Source organism: Sinocyclocheilus anshuiensis, unplaced genomic scaffold, assembly GCF_001515605.1.
Source record: "Sinocyclocheilus anshuiensis isolate Anshui unplaced genomic scaffold, SAMN03320099.WGS_v1.1 scaffold881, whole genome shotgun sequence".
Taxonomy (NCBI): domain Eukaryota; kingdom Metazoa; phylum Chordata; class Actinopteri; order Cypriniformes; family Cyprinidae; genus Sinocyclocheilus; species Sinocyclocheilus anshuiensis.
The window spans coordinates 1,842,782-1,861,412 of record NW_015558695.1 but is presented as its reverse complement, the minus strand read 5'-3'; the positions used below and the strand labels follow the sequence as shown (position 1 = coordinate 1,861,412).

At 43.7% G+C, this 18,631-nt stretch overlaps 1 protein-coding gene across 1 annotated transcript in view; it reads right to left on the bottom strand.

Moving 5' to 3' along the window:
* The window catches only part of LOC107681408 (neural cell adhesion molecule L1-like protein), a 54,364-nt gene that overhangs the window by 2,971 nt on the left and 32,762 nt on the right, over nucleotides 1-18,631 (bottom strand). Inside the window, exons 23-25 of the mRNA XM_016477706.1 lie at nucleotides 15,029-15,202; nucleotides 4,581-4,706; nucleotides 3,207-3,279 (exon numbers count right to left, since the gene is read on the bottom strand). Of these exons, the coding sequence (XP_016333192.1) occupies nucleotides 3,207-3,279; nucleotides 4,581-4,706; nucleotides 15,029-15,202 (373 nt within the window). The remainder of the gene's footprint in view (nucleotides 1-3,206; nucleotides 3,280-4,580; nucleotides 4,707-15,028; nucleotides 15,203-18,631) is intronic.

Below are 18,631 nucleotides of genomic sequence, written 5' to 3'. Positions count from 1 at the left end.
TGTGTGTTCACGGTGTGTGTGTGCACTTTGGATGGGTTAAATGCAGAGCACTAATTCCAAGTATGGGTCACCATGCTTGGCCACATGTCACGTCACTTTCACTTTTTCACTTTCATATATATATATATTTTTTTACAAGAGAGACATTAAAAAATGCCTTTATGCAAAATAAAATATAGTTAAAGTTACAATGGGAAAACCTGGAAGGCTGTATCACATTAATATAATTTGTACAATTTTTATGAAATGAATGACAGTAACTGGCTTGACATCATAGGACTGTCACAGGACTGACCAGAACAAGGATGACAGGACGCACATTCTTTGTTTACGTAATACTGTACAGTTTTACAATTTTAAATTGCATTATATTGTGTTGCACTTACTTAGCATAGTTGTATGACAATAGTAAACAGTCAAATTTTCAGTTAAAGTCAGTTCATTGTTGATTTAGCATATTACATTTCTAAGAGATCTAAAGTTTTAAGGGTATTGCAATTAGATACTGCGTCCATCTGTTTGTCTGTGTCCCCTCACAGAACTTAACATAAACTGATCTGGTTCAATTATTAGGCAAGTAAGATGATCAGATCTCGGTCTTTCTGTGATCATCTGAAACCAGACCAAGATCATGACTTTCTTGAACATTGCAAGACTGGTGCGAAGGTCTGCAGTCCCCTTGCTGCTCTTGTTTGTAATTGAATTTACATGGATGCATTATTGATAATGAGTTATGGAGAAAAAAAAAGAAGACTTTTATTGAGACTGATCATCCTATCCTGGTCATTAACAACATCAGTAATAGTAACAGTACCAATAATACAAACTAAAATGTAACTCATGCTTATATGCCACTGAATGATATAGCTATTAGCTTAAAATTACACCCAGGGTTACCTTTAAAAATGTTTGCATTTTACACAGACAATCTTTAAAAACAGGGTGACACCTAATCTATGTCATCCCTGTTACCCAAATGTCAAAACCTGTTATCCTGAAAAGTAACAGGGATGACAGGAACAGGTTTGACAATTTGAAACTAATTTGCTAATTTCTAACTAATAGTCAAGTTCACCAAAGCACATGTTGTACACTTTGAAAGGATTTTACTTGTAGATACTGACTATATTACATGTAATAAAAATTATTGTTTAAATTTACATTTTAAAAATGGTAACAGTATTGACACAGCATGTTGCAATCCCACCCCCAGTCAAGCCTCATAAATGATCAAAAATAGAACATTATAGAAGTGAGAGAGAAATGTGCTTGTGTTTTAAGTGTAGGAATCCTGGTTGAGAGATGATGTAACCTCCTATCACTTGAATTTACATTATTTTACAAAGGTTTTTTGATGAGGGTAACAGGGCTGACATGAAATCAAGGGACACCAATAAAAAGATTACAATTTTATAGAAAAAATGCATACCTGTGCCAAAAACATTGCTTAACAATTAGACTATATATTTAAAACAATATGCAAATGTGATTTTTATATAATTTTGCCTTCATTTTGTAAATTAAAAGTCCTGCTGAAAAAGAAAAATCATAGTGAGGGACAGGCCAAAAACCTTACCCTTACCCTACATAAATGCTATTTAAATTATTTAAAATAATATTTAGTTGACTTTTTTATGTAATATTGATGAAAGAATACAATACATATACATGTGTGTGTTTCAGTAACTGACTGACGGACTAATCTCAATTTCTTTCCTCAGTTTAGTTATCAGTATTTGCAAAATCCTTTATCAGTCATCCTGTAATAGCTCTAATATCTTAGGATCCTAGAATTCAATGCACTATATCATATTTCAGTGCATCAAATGAATATCACCAATGGTGTAACACGATAAACCCGCTCTTCTATTCCCAAAAGTGTAATAAATCAGTAGCCTCCTTGTGTAAGCCAGAGTAAAGCAGTTTTGAAAGCCTCTGAGGCTACCATCATACTCCACAGCTGGTACGGGACACACTTCTCTATCTGGTTTCTTCAGTTAGCAGATGTTTGAGTGTCTGGTGCTGTAACTCCCCAAACAAGGGTAGCGTACAGAGCCTCTGCTGAAGCTGCATTTCTTTCCTGAGGGAGGAATAAAACGGGCATCTCTGTGTCTAAGTGTAATGAGATGGAACACATTTATGGATTCGAGTTACTCCGTTTGCAAGAATACAAGTTAACTGCACACAGCCCCCTTTTCTCTCACCTCTGGTCTGTTTTCAACACAGGTTTTTAATGTGCTACTTGTCACTTTGCACCTGGTTGTAACAGTTTCAGGGCCATGATTGGTTGTTGTTGTTTTTCAACATTAACTACAAATATATATATATATATATATATATATATATATATATAAGAATATATAAGAAAGAAGTCTCTTATGCTCACCAAGGCTTATTTAATTGAAAATACTGTGCAGTTTAATATTTTTGTGGAAACTGATCATTTTTAATCAGGATTATTTGATGAATAAAAGATCAAAAGAACAAAATTTATTTGAAACAGATTTTTTTTTCTAATAAAGCAAGTCTTGTCACTTTTGATCAATTTAATGTGTCCTTGCTAAATCGAAGTATTTATTTCTTTATAAAAAAATACTGGCTCAATTTTTTTAATATATCAACGGATTTCCATTTGTATGTCAGATACGAATCTTTTAAAATAATAGCAATTAGCAAATCAACAGACTCTGACGTAAAAACTCTCAAAGAGCAAAATTTTGCATATGTAATATTTAAATTTATCTAGTCCATGAAGAAAAACATATTTACATATTCATTAGAACGTTTCATTAATTTGCCTTGACTTTTGTATTTACTTCCATAACATTTCCAGGCCTGGAAAAACATCTTAAATGTTTACTTTTGAAAATTGCCAGATATTTTCAGGTATTTCTATGACTGAGGAACTCTTTTAAATTTGTACTACATGGCTAAACACAATATAACAACTATCAACATACACCGCTACACTAAAAATCTGACTTTTGTGCTAAACAAAGCTGCTGTTTACTACCTGTGTGGTGGCTAGTGAGCACAGAGTCAGTTCAAGCTTGCAGAGCAATGCTTTCCATGTGGCTCCAAGTAAATGGCGTATATGTAGGGTTTATTTGCAGGAGATAAAGGCATTAAGAAATTATTTTACAGGAACTCAGTGAGATGAAGAACTTGTGTCACTATCTATAACAGAACTAGTGTGGCTCTCTGACCTGTACTCGCAAGGAGATTCTTCACCCATGGCGTGAGCTTCGGGATCAGCGGGAGTTTCCTCCTTTTCCTTCACTGCATAGAAAAAAATGCAAAGATGTTATTTATCATAAAATATCATTATACTATTCTGGGAGATTTGACTGCAGTGAAATTACAACATTCAAGGAGAGTGCATTGTGTACCATTTTCTCAGTTGCTTTTGAAATTTCTTGCCTTGATATTTCGAAAATGACATTATTGTTATTCATAAGAGATAATATGTTATCCACTTGTTTTGCAATTGCTGAGCAAACATTCAATACATCATATTCTCCCAATTTGGGAGAATATTTTCTATTTTGCTTTGTGGAAGCACGTCAAGGACACTGACTGCCTTTTAGATAGACTACTGTGTGCTAGTAAGACATGGTCTTACTGGAGAAAACATGAATTCTTTTCAGCTTGGTAAGTTATAAATAACCTATATGTAAAGTATAGCTAACAGCCACAGTGATGTAAGAACAAAGTGTTTAAAATGGTGTAATAATGCCTTAGGATTTGTTCCATAAGCTCCATAAGGCTTCTTGTGCATTTTAATGCATGCAAGTGTCTGTTGCAATAATCCAGTCAGGACATTATTTGTTCTTGAATCCATTAAAAGCATTTCATATTGGTTAAATATACATGTGAAGAGCAAAGGGAGACCAGTAGGAGCAGGTGAGGACAGGCCAATAAAGCTCACTGATCTCAGGTTATCCGTCTGACATTGCTAGTAATAAGTCTATGGGTTAGTGCGACAGAGCCACACAACTAGTGTTGTTTTTGGCGGCCTGTTTTAATTTGATAATACGCAGAGCGTCACACCACGTGAAAGTGAAACCTGAGCGGTGAACTAATTTTCGGCAACCGAAATTTCAGTGCATCTCTAATTATTGGCGACATTAGAAATGGATATTATATAATAGCTGCTTTTTTTAACATTTTAGCAATTTAAAAAATTTTTTTTTACACGGCACCCCTGCTCTTGACAGACGCGGCACCGGTTGGGAAACGCTGTTCTAAATAATGCCGCGAGTTGAAGAGACATTTTAGCATAGTTTTTATTTTGTAAACCACATTTAGTCTCGTTTTTATTCGTCAACAATATTGCATTATACATTTAATTATAGTCATTGTCACATGACCAGCATTTTCGTTGCGTCTCGTCTCGTTTTCGTCATGTGATAAAGGTTCGTTGACGACGATATTTAGTCATAATTTTCGTTGACGAAAGCAACACTACACACAACACAAAGCTAACAAAAGCACCAAGCTAAGGTGTAAATGCTTTGACTGCAGAGAACTGTGAGCTTGGACAAAGGTCTGTGTGACCTCTGAAGCTGTTTGTGTCTTACCTGCGTACTTGCCGCCTTTGTTCTTGAGCACAAAACAGCCGATGAGGACAAGCAGAGTTAGTAATGCCACCGCACACATCATCACCACAAACCACTCATGGGATGCCATGAGTTGTTTACTAGGCACTGCAAGGACAAGAGAGAGTTTGTTTTTGGAAAAATGTCATTAATGTTGTCAACTTGAAAATATAGGAACATATTTTTGGGTTAGAAGAACACATTTCAAATGGCGTTTTTAAATATGGTTCCTGTGCCAAATTCTGATCTGGTTTGTCAAATGAGAACAATTAGAACACAAAGAGTATTTAAATGGATCATAAACATTTTAATTACTTGAAGTGTACTCCTTGTAGCAAAAATAGTTCACTTCTGAACATTTGATGAATTGAACACATTTGCCACCAGTTCTCTGGCATAAATGGCTCTTCTGAGGCTGTGGGTTTGCTGACAAAATTAAATGATCAGGAACCCAGTTGCAAATAAATTTCAGTCACTTGTCCGTCGGAAGCATATGCAGAGCCGTAGGTGCTACATCTAGCAGTCATACATAATTCAGTGGCATTTTCATTAGTTCTTCTGGTGTTTATGAATAACATTATCTACCCTACTTCCTCTGTATTACCTCGCACTGAATAGATGGGCCAAGTTTCTGTCAAATACAGAGTAGGCATTGTTGCCGTGTAGATGTTATGTCCAAAGGTCTGTCTGTCTGTTTGATATCAGAAAGTTGCAGGTAACAAGCTGTTCCCTTTCAGTCGGTCACTCTCGACATCACGTCGGTGACCGACGAATTGGGATCTCGCCTGAGAGACCAATCCACTTCGAGTGTAACTAAACGAGCCAATGGACATTGGCATGCGGAATTCGCATCTGGCTGCCACACCCCACAGCGCGGGTATAAGAAGCAGCAGGTGCACCGCATTTATTCATCTTTTCACTTCGGAGCCAAGCGGTGGTGCATCACTACTGCTCTTCTCTTCGAGTGATTGCAGAAAGCGAGTGCGGGCGTTACAGCAGACAGCAGCAGTGGTCATGGTCTCATGGGAATCATCCTGCGTGCAGACAGCCACACCAGGGGTGTGTGGTGGCCAGCTCCCCTGCGTGTTTCAGCACTAAAACAGCAATCCCTAAAAGAACAACATGGGTGATCGCTTCTTTTTAAAGATGTCTTATCACCCGTGTGCTTCTGGATGTGGTCGTTACCTGGCACCTTAGGATGGTCACGATCGCTGCCTCACGTGTCTGGGCATTAAGCACGCTGAGGAAGTGTTCGTGGATGGTACCTGTTCTCTGTGTGGGGACATCTCGGAGTTGCATAAAAGACTCCGCTACGTCAAACGTGGCGGAGTCCCTCTGCCTCTGCCGTGATCCAGCGTTCGTTCGGGGCGTAGCTGCTTCAGATGGTGTCAGAGGTGATTTGAGGATCACAGTGAGGGCTTCTCCTGAAGAAGTTCCTCACCCCTCAAGCGCTCCGCAGGCGGTGGAGCTTCCGGAGGTGCATGCTGGGCCCTCTGCAGGACAGAGTGTACCGCCCGTATCCTTCTGTGCTTCGGGGAGAGTGGCGTTGCCCGAGTCAGACCCAGAGATGACGGCTATGCTTTCCCGGGCCGTCGAGAATGTTGGGCTTGTGTGGAATCCTCCACCGCGTCCCGGTCCTACGAGGCTGGATGAGTGGTTCATCGGTGGGGGTCGTGCTGGTTCTCAGCACCCCCCTCCGGTGTCATTCTTCCCAGAAATGCATGAGGAGCTCACGAGATCATGGAAGGCACCTTTTACTGCCAGAAACAAATCATGCAGCTCCTCCTCCCTCACCACCCTTGATGGCGGGGCCGCTTTGGGGTACACGGGCATTCCCTCGGTGGAGCGGTCTGTGGCCATGCAACTGTGTCCCACGGCCACTACCACTCTGCGGGGTGACCCGTGTCTCCCCTCGTGGGCCTGTAAGTATTCGTCAGGTCTAACTGGCAGTGCTTACAGAGCTTGTGGGGAGGCGTTATTGCAGGTTCATCATCCCAAAGCCCTGAGGGACCTGCACTAGGGTGGTCATGACCTAACGGTTCTACATGAACTGCGTACTGCGACAGACATCGCGCTCCGAGTGACGAAGGTAACCGCACAATCTCTGGGTCGTGCGATGTCCACCTTGATTGTCCAGGAGCGCCATCACTGGCTGTGTCTGGCCGATATGAAGGAGCATGATAAGGTGCAATTCCTGAATGCTCCCGTATCACAGACCGGCCTTTTCGGCGACGTGGTCGAGAGCTTTGCCCAGCAGTTCTCAGCGGCACAGAAGCAGACTGAGGCGATCAAGCACATCATGCGCCTGAGGAAATCTGCTACTTCCACTCCAGCCGCAGCCCCTAAGCCTGCTCGTCGCCGAGGGCACCCCCTGAGTCCACCCCGCTCCCACACAGCAGCAGCAGCCTTCCACCAGGCAGCGTCGTGGAGCCGGGCATAGGCAGGACACCCAGCCCGTCCAGGCCCCCGCCAAACCTGGTGGAAAGCGCAAGTGCAAGAGGCCCTGAGACAGACGACCCAGAGATGGAGGGGACTGCTCATCGGTAGACGGTGACCGCACCACTCCCTTCCCCAGAGGAGGGCCGGGTGGAGAATCTTTTGTTTCATTTTGTTTGTGTTCCGCCGCTGGTCCAGCAGCCAGCGGTACCCAAAACTTCAGGAAAAGAGCCGTTTCCTCAGTCTCTGGGTCCCAAGAGGAGGAGAGTGGTGGACTGTGCATCACAGGATCACTTCCCTCCTCCTCTTTCACCAGCGGGCAGCAGTGGGTTGCCCAAGAGCACTCCCTCTGCCCATTCGTGGAACCAGGTAGGTGCTGTGACACTCAAGACCCCGCTTCATGCCGTCACACGCCAGGATATTACAAGCCTCAAGCCGGGGCCCTGCGTTCCCCCTCTCACGAGGAGGGATCAGGTGAGTGTTACACTTCACACCCAGACTCCACCCTCTGCCGTCACAGGCGTGGCCGTCACAGGCCCCGGGCTGGGTCCATGTCCAGCTGGGCTGCCCCACCACGGGTACGTCAGTGGCTCCGTTGTTCCACTGGCACGGCCTCTCTGAGCCTGGTTAGCACTCCCCAGTCCGTCTTGGTGGCTCCTGCGGACGGGGTTTTACAGCCCTTACTTCATTGTGCCCAAGAAGAATGCTGGGTTACGACCAATCTTGGACCTGCGAGTTTTGAATCGTGCACTTCACAAGCTGCCGTTCAAAATGTTGATGCAGAAATACATTTTCGAGTGCATCTGTCCCCAAGACTGGTTTGCAGCGATCAGTGTTGGGCAAGTTACTCTGAAAATTTAATCAAATTACTTCAGCACTGCATTGCTCAAAGCTGCAAACACGTGTTATAGCCTAAATAGAAACTCTGCATACACTTGCACCTGTTAATCGTTTATATTAGTTCATGTTGCTTTTGTGCAATAGATGAATAACAATTTATTTGTTTTAGATATTTTATGTTTAGATATTTCTATTTTGCGGGAGTCCCGTGAATCATTTTATTCTCCCGCATCCCGCGCACACACATATGAGTGTCTACCCGCCCGCAGCAGCACTCGCCCATCTTGTCCATGATTTGCTCAGGTAGACCTGTTTGCATCTCCAGAAACCACCCACTGCCAGTGGTTCTACTCCCTAACCGAGGCAATGCTCGGCATGGATGCACTGGCACACAGCTCACCCTGGGGCCTGCGCAAATATGCGCTTCCCCCAGTGAGCCTACTCGCACAGACGCTGTGCAAGATCAGGGAGGACGAGGAGCAGGTCTTGTTAGTGACTCCATATTGGCCAAACAGGACCTGGTTCCCAGAACTCATGCTCCTCGGGACATTGCGTTTGGGCCGGCTGGCTCCAGTGCAACACTGAGACCCCGGCCCGGCTACGTGTCCAAGGTTCCTACCACTCCCTTCAGGGACCAGGTGTTGAACCTGCAAGCGCTGCCCCTGGAGGAGGCAGACCCAGCCCTAGCTTTGCTCAACCTGTACGCGCACTGCGACAGTACGTGTATTGAACTCAGAGCTTTAGGACCTCAGGACAGCTCTTTGTCTGTTACGGAGGACAGCAGAAGGGGAAAGCTGTCTCCAAGCAGAGGATGGCCCACTGGATAGTGGATGCCATCACCTTGGCCTATGAGGCACAAGGTGATCCCTGCCCGCTCAGGCTGCATGCTCACTCCACTAGGGGTGTCGCATCGTCTTGGGTGCTGGCTCATGGTGCCTTGCTAGCAGATATTTGTAGAGCTGCGGGCTGGGCGACTTCTAACACATTTGCGAGGTTCTATAGCCTACGTGTCGAGACGGTTTCCTCCTGTGTTCTCACCTCAAATGGGTAGCGGCACTGAGAGGCCCGGTTCAGAGTCTTTGCAGCGTCCATAACGCCTAGTTCTCCAGAGAGTTCCCTAACCAGGCAAACCCTGTCGAGTCCTCCAGCACTCCGGCGGCCGGACGTGGTGGAACGTCCGATGCCAGGCCTTTCATCCAATGAATTTCCTGAAATCTGGTGTGAGGCTAGTGCCTATATGAGTGGCCCTGTTGGGGTCCCATATGTGTATTTCCACGGTACAGTTACTAGGGCCATGTTTCCCCTGGCAGGCTACACTCTGCCGTCTCTAGATGATGCAGCCTGAGCCATCTCAAAGACTTCCATGTGCAATAAGACCCTTTTGGGTTACTCCACATGAGGAAAATGTCACTCAACCCCCTCTGGGAGGAGGTGACTCCGCAACATGCCTCTTCCAAGTAGGAAGGGCACATATTCGCAGTGTTATCAAAGTCCTAATGTTTGGGTTGCTCGAGAAACAGCAGTAGTCGACCTTCTCTGTGTAGAGCCCGGTCCTATCGTCTGCCTTATAGGAAGGTTCGGGAGGCCTACACAGGCCACTGGAGGGGGCAGCACCTGTGGCGCGTTGGTAGGGATTCCCAATTCGTCGGTCACCGACGTGACGTTGACAGTGACCGACTGAAAGGGAATGTCTCAGTTACATGTGCAACCCTCGTTCCCTGAGGGAGGGAACGGAGACGCCACATCCCATCGCCACAGTTGCTGTACCACCGCTGAGCTGCCGGGTCACCGGCTCGGCTCCTCAGCGAAAACATGAATGAATGCGGTGCACCTGCTGCCTCTTATACCCGCGCTGCGGGGTGTGGCAGCCAGATGCAAATTCCGCATGCCAATGTCCATTGGCTCATTTAGTTACACTCGAAGTGGATTGGTCTCTCTGGCGAAATCCCAATTTGATGTGACGTCTCTGTTCCCTTCCTCAGGGAACGAGGGTTACACATGTAACCGAGACGTTTTACAGTCTTCAATGACCTTACAGTCTTCAGGTCATTTATTCTAGAGTGGAACTTGGGTTTTGAAAGATACAGTTTGCTCATAGATTAAGCTACTTGTGGTGAACTCTAATTCATCATGTTGTCTCTTTTACTGCCTCTATTATTACAGTGGTTATCAGTATATTATATAGATACAAAACAGAGTAGAAGGATGTAATATTCAAGGGCTAGTTTAGCCAAAAATTAAAATTCTGTCATTAATTACTCACCCTCATCTCGTTCTAACCTCGTAAGACCGTTGTTCATCTTCTGAACACAAACTAAGATATTTTATGAAATCCGAGAGCTTTCTAAACCTTACAAGACAGCAACACAACTACCATGTTCAAGGCCCAGAAAGGTAGAAAGGACATTGTCAAAATAGTCCATGTGACATCAGTGGTTCAAACATAATGTTATGAAGCTACAAGAATACTTTTTGTGCACAAAGAAAACAAAAATATCGACTTTATTCAACAATTTCTTCTCTTCCGTGTCAGTCTTCGATGTGTGTTCACGAGAGTATCACGACGCTGTCTTCTGACATAGAACTCGGATGCGCTGCATCTTGTTTACAAGCAGAGGAATGCACACACATACGTCGTGGTACGGTCGTGAACGTGCATCAAAGACTGAAGAAAATTGTTGAATAAAGTCGTTATTTTTGTTTTCTTTGTGCACAAACAGTATTCTTGCAGCTTCATAAAATTAGAGTTGAACAACTGATGTCACATGGACTATTTTAATGATCTGGGCCTTGAACATGTCAGTTGCATTGCTGTCTATGCAGGGTCAGAAAGCTCTCGGATTTCATCAAAAATATCTTAATTTGTGTTCCGAAGATGAACAAAGGACTTACGGGTTTGGAACGACATGAGGGTGAGTAGTTAATGACAGAATTTTGATCTCCAGTGAACTATCCCATTAACATTATATCAGTTATCAAAGTATTCAGTTTTTGTTACCATGATGTACTGTTGCGATACATTTTTATTTTTGTGGTAAAATTCTGGCAACCACAGCTGCTGTTTTTCCCCCTGTATTTCACAGCTTTATACAGCACATTCTATAAACCTATAATTGTGAAGTATAATATTTAAAAAAAACTGCTTGCTCAATGGAATGGGAGACCTTTTTTATATACCCCTAGTGCTAATGCACCCACAGAAAGATTATCACATACTATACTATGTCAGTGATACCTCTAATGCTGTTCTAAAGGCTAAATTATCTGACTTCTCACCTTTCCTGGTCTTTAAAACCTCTTCAAAAATGCTAGGGACATCAACCCTGTGTGAAGCCTGCAGCCGGACTGTGTACACAGTTCCTGGGCTGAGCCCTTCAACGAGGTGGAAACCTTTAGATGTATTTAAAGTCTCTGAAAGCTGCCAGATACCATCACCTGAAGGAATAACCGCATAACCAGATAGTGTTAGCTCACAACCCAGCAGAAAGAGGAGATATCTATGATAGTGAAAAGCAACACTTTGAAAGGTTAGAAAAGTTGACAGAGTAAGATTGATAAAAGGGCTGCAAATAAAGATCCACAATAAAAATAGCAGAGAATTCATTTCATTATCAGTTGGTCTGGATTTTGGGCTGTTTTGCGAGTTTTAGAGGTTTTTAGCTAGAATGTTACTCTAATTTTATATTTTGAATGTGTTCATTTCCTTGTTCATTTGCTAGGAAGTGAGTAATTAAATGTCACTGTCATCGTTAAACTTTAAATTCTTCATGTGAGCACCAGCATGTATGTCAGTCAAACAGAGCGTAATAGAGGAAGAATGAGTAATTAAATTGTTGTTGTTGGACATCAAATTCAGTTTTTAAATAGACATGATCAATTTGTAGTCCTAAAATGTTTGGGAATTAGCCCTCGTTATTTTCTATACACTCTCAAAAATAAAAGTTCCAGAAGAGTGTTTTTGCAGTGATGCCATAGAAGAACCATTTCTGGTCCCCAAAAGAACCTTTCAGTGAACAGTTCCTAAAATAACTATTTTGAAGAATATTTTAAAAATCTAATTAACCTTTTTCGACTATAAATAACCTTTTATGCATTTGAAAGGTTCCATGGATGTTCAAGGTTCTTCATAGAACCATTGATGCCAATAAAGAACCTTTATTTTTAAGAGTGTAGAACAGAATGGCTGTTTTTATTCATGAATCATGAGTAAAGTAAGGTCTGCAGTCAAACCGCAGATTTTGATACTGCTGAGTGAACTCTTTTAGTTCTTAAATAGCAAATTGTTAGGGATTTTCTGTATTAACTGTACAGGTATTGTACACATATTTTTAATTATGCATTTCATTGTATTGTTTTAAACTCAACGGAAAAGGTACTGATAAATTTCTGCTAGGTCATTATGCATTTTCTACAGATTTTTCCTTACAGTGTATGTTTCTACAACCCACAGCTATTTTAACCACAATTAATTAATACGATCTTAAATTTATTTCAAATAATTAATTGAACATTACGGAAAAAATATGGAATTACTAAAAAAAAAAATTCTGTTTTGGTAATATAAACTGTTAATTTCAAATGGAAAACTTTTAAATTGTCATTTAAATCGTAACCTTTATATTTGCATGTTTGCATACAATATATACAGTACATTATACATATTTAAATGTGCACATTGATCAAAATGTCGAAAAGCCAATTAATGTACGAAATCATCAGATTAATCGATTTAAAATAGTTCAAATAGTTTTTAGTTGCAGCCCACAATGATACTTTCCAAACTACGCTACAAATATGTCTACAATTTACACAATGCTACAAACATTGGATCCTGACAGATCGGTTCAAAGAGTAAGGTCCTTACTGTGATTCATTATGGCAACATAGAGTTGTGAATCAGAACGTTCTCCTCTGGTTCTCCAGCTGATTCTTGCATAGGTGTCAGTTACAAAGGTGGATATGTTGAGCACAACTGAGAGAAATACATAGAGAAGAAGATATAGAACAAAAGACAGGAAAGACTCTCGAAAGGTTAGTTCCTGCAAAAGAATTCAAGTCCACCCGTAACCACAGGAATGTGTTACAGAAATAATACAGTGATATAGAAATCTGAATGAAAACATTGTTAAAGTCAACATGAACCAGCTCTTCTATAACATTTCAGAGTGAAAGAGGATATTTATTTTAGACAAAATCGTAAGGCAAATTTTCATGTTGACTCTAACTGTCCATTTCACTTAAGTATGGAGTTATGAAAATGATTGTTTAGGTAGATGAATGGATGAATACCTAAGGTATGAAAGGTGGTATTGACAGAAGGAGTGTCTGTATTAGATGAGGTGAAAGTGAAAGGTTGCCCTGCAAGAGAGAGAGAGAGTTCAGACCACATTCATTTCCCTGTAGAATTGACTGCAGCAGTGGAAAATTTTAATGTCCCTGTCCAGACTGTCCAGAAAAAAATAATCTTTTGCATATCATGAAATCATTATTTATAGTGTCAAATAAACATGAATAGGAACAGTTTAAATAGTTTATATCAGTTTATATCAACCAGTGGGACTCAAAAATGACCCATGTGTCTGATAGGGTCATGGACAGCAGGGGAAAAAACAATGCTAAATGCAAATACTAAAATGCAACTAATCATTGGCGGGACAGCAAAATAAATGGGCCTAACAAGGGAAAAGTACTGTCAAGGCTTGACAGTTACTAAATGTTTTTTTTGTTTTTTTTTAAATTTGTACTATGAGTATACAGCTGGTCTTTACAAAATGAACACCGTTGAGTGATGTGTTCCTGTCAGCAGTGAGACTGGTTTTGTCAACCCTGATAAAGACAGCATGTATTTGCTGTCTTTAGCAGGGGTTCAGGGACAGTACTACTGCCTCACAGAGGAGCTCTTAAAAGACAAAAGCAAATGCCAACAGCAATCAAGCTGAAGTAAACTTGAACCTGCTGTCACTATGTGGATTTTTGAAGGAAGACTACGCTCATTTTGCAGAATGTACACAATAATCAACTTCACTGAATATAGAGTTATGCTTGGCCTTTTGTATTTCAACAATGATAACTGATGCTATTTATGTGACTAAAATTAATGCTACAACTACTGGCACTATTACTAGTATGACTAATGTTAAGACCTAAATGTTTTCCCATGCCATTATGAGTTTATGTAACGAATAACTTCATCTGGAGTTATTGTAGACAGTAATGTAGGAATTAATATACTAATTCATTTTTCAGTTTACAGAAATAGCTACAAATCTGCTGGTACATACTCAACTCAGAAGATGTCACCTCAGATGTTGACAGATCATCTTAAAAAGACAGTGGAGACATAACAAGAAAACAAATATAATAATAAGATAAATCACTTCAGGTTTTATGTCCAGGTAATATTAAGTTGATTTTTTACATAAAAATCATTTTTTACTGATAAATTAGCTTTAAATTGCATTTATCTGACTGAAAACGGCAGAAGGCATTTGAAATGCTTCAAAATGTTACATTTTCCAAATAGAAACTACTACTATGTAAGCTGCAAAATGCTATAAACTACAGTATGTGATACATACAGCTCTCTGTCGAAGTTTCAGCTGAGACTGTAGAAACGTCAGGAAATGAATATTCGGGCATTGTAACTAGTTCATGAGAAACAGAAGTTGGTTGATAAGAAGACAGATAAGTTTAAACAAACCCATGGAGAATGAGAATATGAGCATAACAGAAAGAAATAGGCAATTCGTAACAAAATTGTGGCCTAGAGAAAAACTGTGACGATGATGCAAAATCAGTTATCCAGTAAGTAAAAACACATCAGTAGGCAATTGTTTTTACTGAGGCACCTCATTGATTGGTCAATGTATTGGTCATTACACCCTTTTGTTCGTCAGATCACTGTGAGTTTTGCATTTTAGCAATAATCTAATCATTCTCCTTTATGCAACAAGATCTTGCCAACCGCAACTTAGAGTTCCGTAACTGCTGCTTAATCACTTTCGAACACCTTGCGGCTGTGCTAATTAGAACACAACTAACTTTGCTTGTATCAGATGTTTGTGTCTCAGCATGGGCACTTCAATTTAGATTCTGATAACAGATCCATTATAGCTCATGGGACTCTGCTTATAGTTTCTGCCGGGCACACTTACACGCCTCAGAGACGGTGCCTCCTTCCTCACTGATGGCTGACCCGCAGCCCACCTGCGTGCACGCACTCAGGTAGAACGTATACCAGTTGTCCTCCTGCAGATCACGCAAGACCCACTGTGTTGTATCTGATGCACTGATGTTCACAGATTTCAGCTCACCCAGAGTCTCATTAACTACAAGAAAAACAAGAAAATGATTGAGTTTTAAAAGATTTAAAACCTTCAAAAGTGTGGGGTCAGTAAGACGTTTTTAAAGAAAGTGATACTTTTATTCAAAAATGACAGAATGATTTCTATTTCAAATAAATGCATAAATGCACAGTCAAGAAATTCTTCTGAGTAGCCGACTGGCACAATCTGATCTCTATTTTCTGTCTACGCAACTTTATATATTACCGTTCAGCATGATGATAATTTTCTTTAACCTTCCTCCTCCCCAGCACCACTTGTCTAGATCTGTCATGGGGTTCTTCCTATACTTTACGTAATTAAAAATGATGGATTTACTATCATATCTAGTAAAAACAAAAACCTACTGTGGAAAGCGGGGCGTGGTTTAAAGGCCTCTGCAGACGGAGAATGAGTGCTGGGGAGTTGATGGTTAAGGGAAACGCCTCTCGTTAATTAAATATAACAGGTGTTCTCATTTTGCAGTGAGTCAAGAGACAGGATAAAAAGCAGGGCTTGGAGAGAGTGAGGAGGACTGCCTGGGGAGCGTGCCATGCTGTCTCGTGCCCTGCCCAAAAAGAAACAACTGTTGGTTGGAAACGTTTTGTTTGTTTGTTTGAGTGGAAGCTGAAAAGCCCACGTGCTTCCGTTTTGGTTTTGTTTGTTTAAAGAAGTGTCAATAAAAAGGGCGCACTCGGTTGCACAGCTGACCTCAGACCCTGATTCCCTAATTTCCACACTGGGAAGACAAGAGTTTGTCACAGTGGTGCCGAAAACCCGGGACAATACGTGGAGGGAATACGCTGTCATGGAGTCCGCGCCGCTGGGTGAGTTGGTCAAGTCCCTCGCCAACCTCCACTATGCACAACATCAAGCTCTCCTGGAGCTCCGGGAGGAGCAGGACAAGAGGTTTCAGTCTCTCCTCGAGGTGCAACACGAGGATCGACAGCTTCTGCGTAGTGTGCTGGCCCAGGGGGCTGGTGGCACCACTCCAAGCGTCACCCTGCCTCCGCACGTCCCGCTGCAGAAGATGGGTGCTGAGGACGACCCGGAGGCATTCATTGAGCTGTTCGAGCACACCGCAGAGGCGTGCGGGTGGTCAGAGGATCAGTGGGCGGTTCGGTTGATTCCACTGCTATCAGGAGAGGCCCAGCTTGCTGCTCGACAGTTGCCAGTACAGAGCCTCCTCACCTACAAAGACCTCAAGAAGGCCATCCTGCAGCGGGTGGGCCGCAGCCCAGAACAGCATCGTCAGCGCTTTAGATCGCTGACCCTCCAGGAGTGTGGCCAACCGTTCGCCTTTGCCCAGCAGCTCCGGGAAGCCTGCCGACAATGGTTATTGCCGGAGGCCCGCGACGAGGTGGTGGATGTGGTGGTGCTGGAACAGTTCTCCATGCAGCTTCCGAAACGGACAGCCAAATGGGTTCAGTGCCATCGCCCAGCATCCCTGGAAACCGCCATCCAGCTGGCGGAGGACCATTTGGGGACCCCGTATGGGGGGTCTTCAAGCAGATCTCTCTCTCTCTCTCTCTCTGTTCCCCCTCCCTCTTGACCCGTCCCCACTCCCAGGTTACGGGAGTGCCGGAGGCCCATTCCCGCCCCGAGAATGCGGCAGGAGGGGCCCACACAGCTGACTTCACGAAGGGTCAGCCCCACGACTTCACTGGCCCGACCATTCCCACCTCCGAGGGTGGGGGTTTCTTCTCCATCCCCTGTATCCTTTTCATCCCCCTCTCTCTCGACTCAGCTGCGGGAGGAGGTTCCCGCTGCCACCAGTGTGGAGGGGAAGTCCGGGCCGCTCTGCTGGCACTGTGGGGAGCCGGGCCATTTCCGGGATCAGTGTACATCCATGGATGTGGATACACTGATCCAGGTCCCTGAGGTGTCGCCGAGCGCCCCCGATCGAGCCGGGAAGTATTATATACCAGTAAGTGTTAGGGGAAATACCTATCAGGCTTTGGTGGATTCAGGTTGCAACCAGACCTCCATCCATCAACGCCTGATGCAACCTGGGGCATTGGATACGAGCCGCATGGTGAAGGTGAGGTGTGTACACGGGGACATTCGCCGATATCCTATTGCATTGGTCACGATTCAATTGGGGGCCCAAAAGCATAGAGTCAAGGCGGCGGTTAATCCCCACCTCAGCCACCCCGTCATTTTGGGGACGAATTGGCCGTTATTTTCAATGTTATTAAGGAGTATTTGTAAGGGTGGCTCCTGCAGAAACCAAGCCGACCGGGACGTGAGAGTTGCGGGGGCTGGTGAGGTGGCCCCAGGCCCATCTGGAGCTGTCCCGGGGGGAGGTGACTCGACAGAAAGGGAGGCGGCAGCCTTCCTTCCCCTCGGGGACTTCCCCCTGGAGCAGTCTCGAGATGAGACATTGTGTCATGCATTCGACAATGTGCAGTCAATTGATGGTAACCTCGTGGAGCCCGGCCGAATTCTCTCGTACCCATATTTTGCGGTGATTCGTGATAGGTTATATCGCGTGACGCAGGACGCGCAGACAAAACAGGATATAACCCAGTTGTTGATACCGAAGGGCCGTCGGGAAATGCTTTTCCAGGCGGCCCACTCCAACCCAATGGCCGGGCATTTAGGACAAGATAAAACACTTAACCGTCTCATGGCCCGCTTCTATTGGCCGGGCATTCGCGGGGATGTCCGCAGGTGGTGTGAAGCATGTCGCGAATGTCAGTTGGTGAATCCATCGGCCATCCCAAAAGCGCCATTGCGCCCTCTGCCATTAATCGAGGCCCCCTTCGAAAGAATTGGCATGGACCTCGTCGGGCCATTAGAGCGGTCAGCAAGAGGGCATCGCTTTGCATTAGTCGTGGTCAATTATGCAACGCGATACCCGGAGGCAGTGGCCCTCCGCAACATCTCTGCGACGAGTGTGGCGGATGCCCTCTTCCGAATTATCTCCCGGGTGGGGATCCCGAAAGAGATCCTCACTGACCAAGGCACAACGTTTATGTCACGTACACTTCGCGAACTCTATGAATTATTGGGAATTAAATCTGTGCGCACCAGTGTCTACCAACCCCAAACGGATGGACTGGTAGAACGGTGTAATCAAACATTGAAAAATATGATTCGTAAGTTCGTACACGACGACGCAAAAAATTGGGATCGCTGGTTGGAGCCCCTGATTTTTGCGATACGCGAGGTTCCCCAAGCCTCCACAGGGTTTTCCCCATTTGAGCTTCTGTATGGGCGTCGGCCACGGGGAGTGCTCGATGTCCTTAGAGAAGCTTGGGAGGAGGGACCTACTAACGCGAAGAACGAAATTCAGTATGTGCTGGACCTAAGAGCAAAACTCCATACACTGGGGCGGCTCAAAATGGAGAATTTGCTTCAGGCCCAGGAACGTCAGAGCCGCAGCTACAACAGGGGCAGCCAATTACGCGAATTCACGCCGGGAGAGAAAGT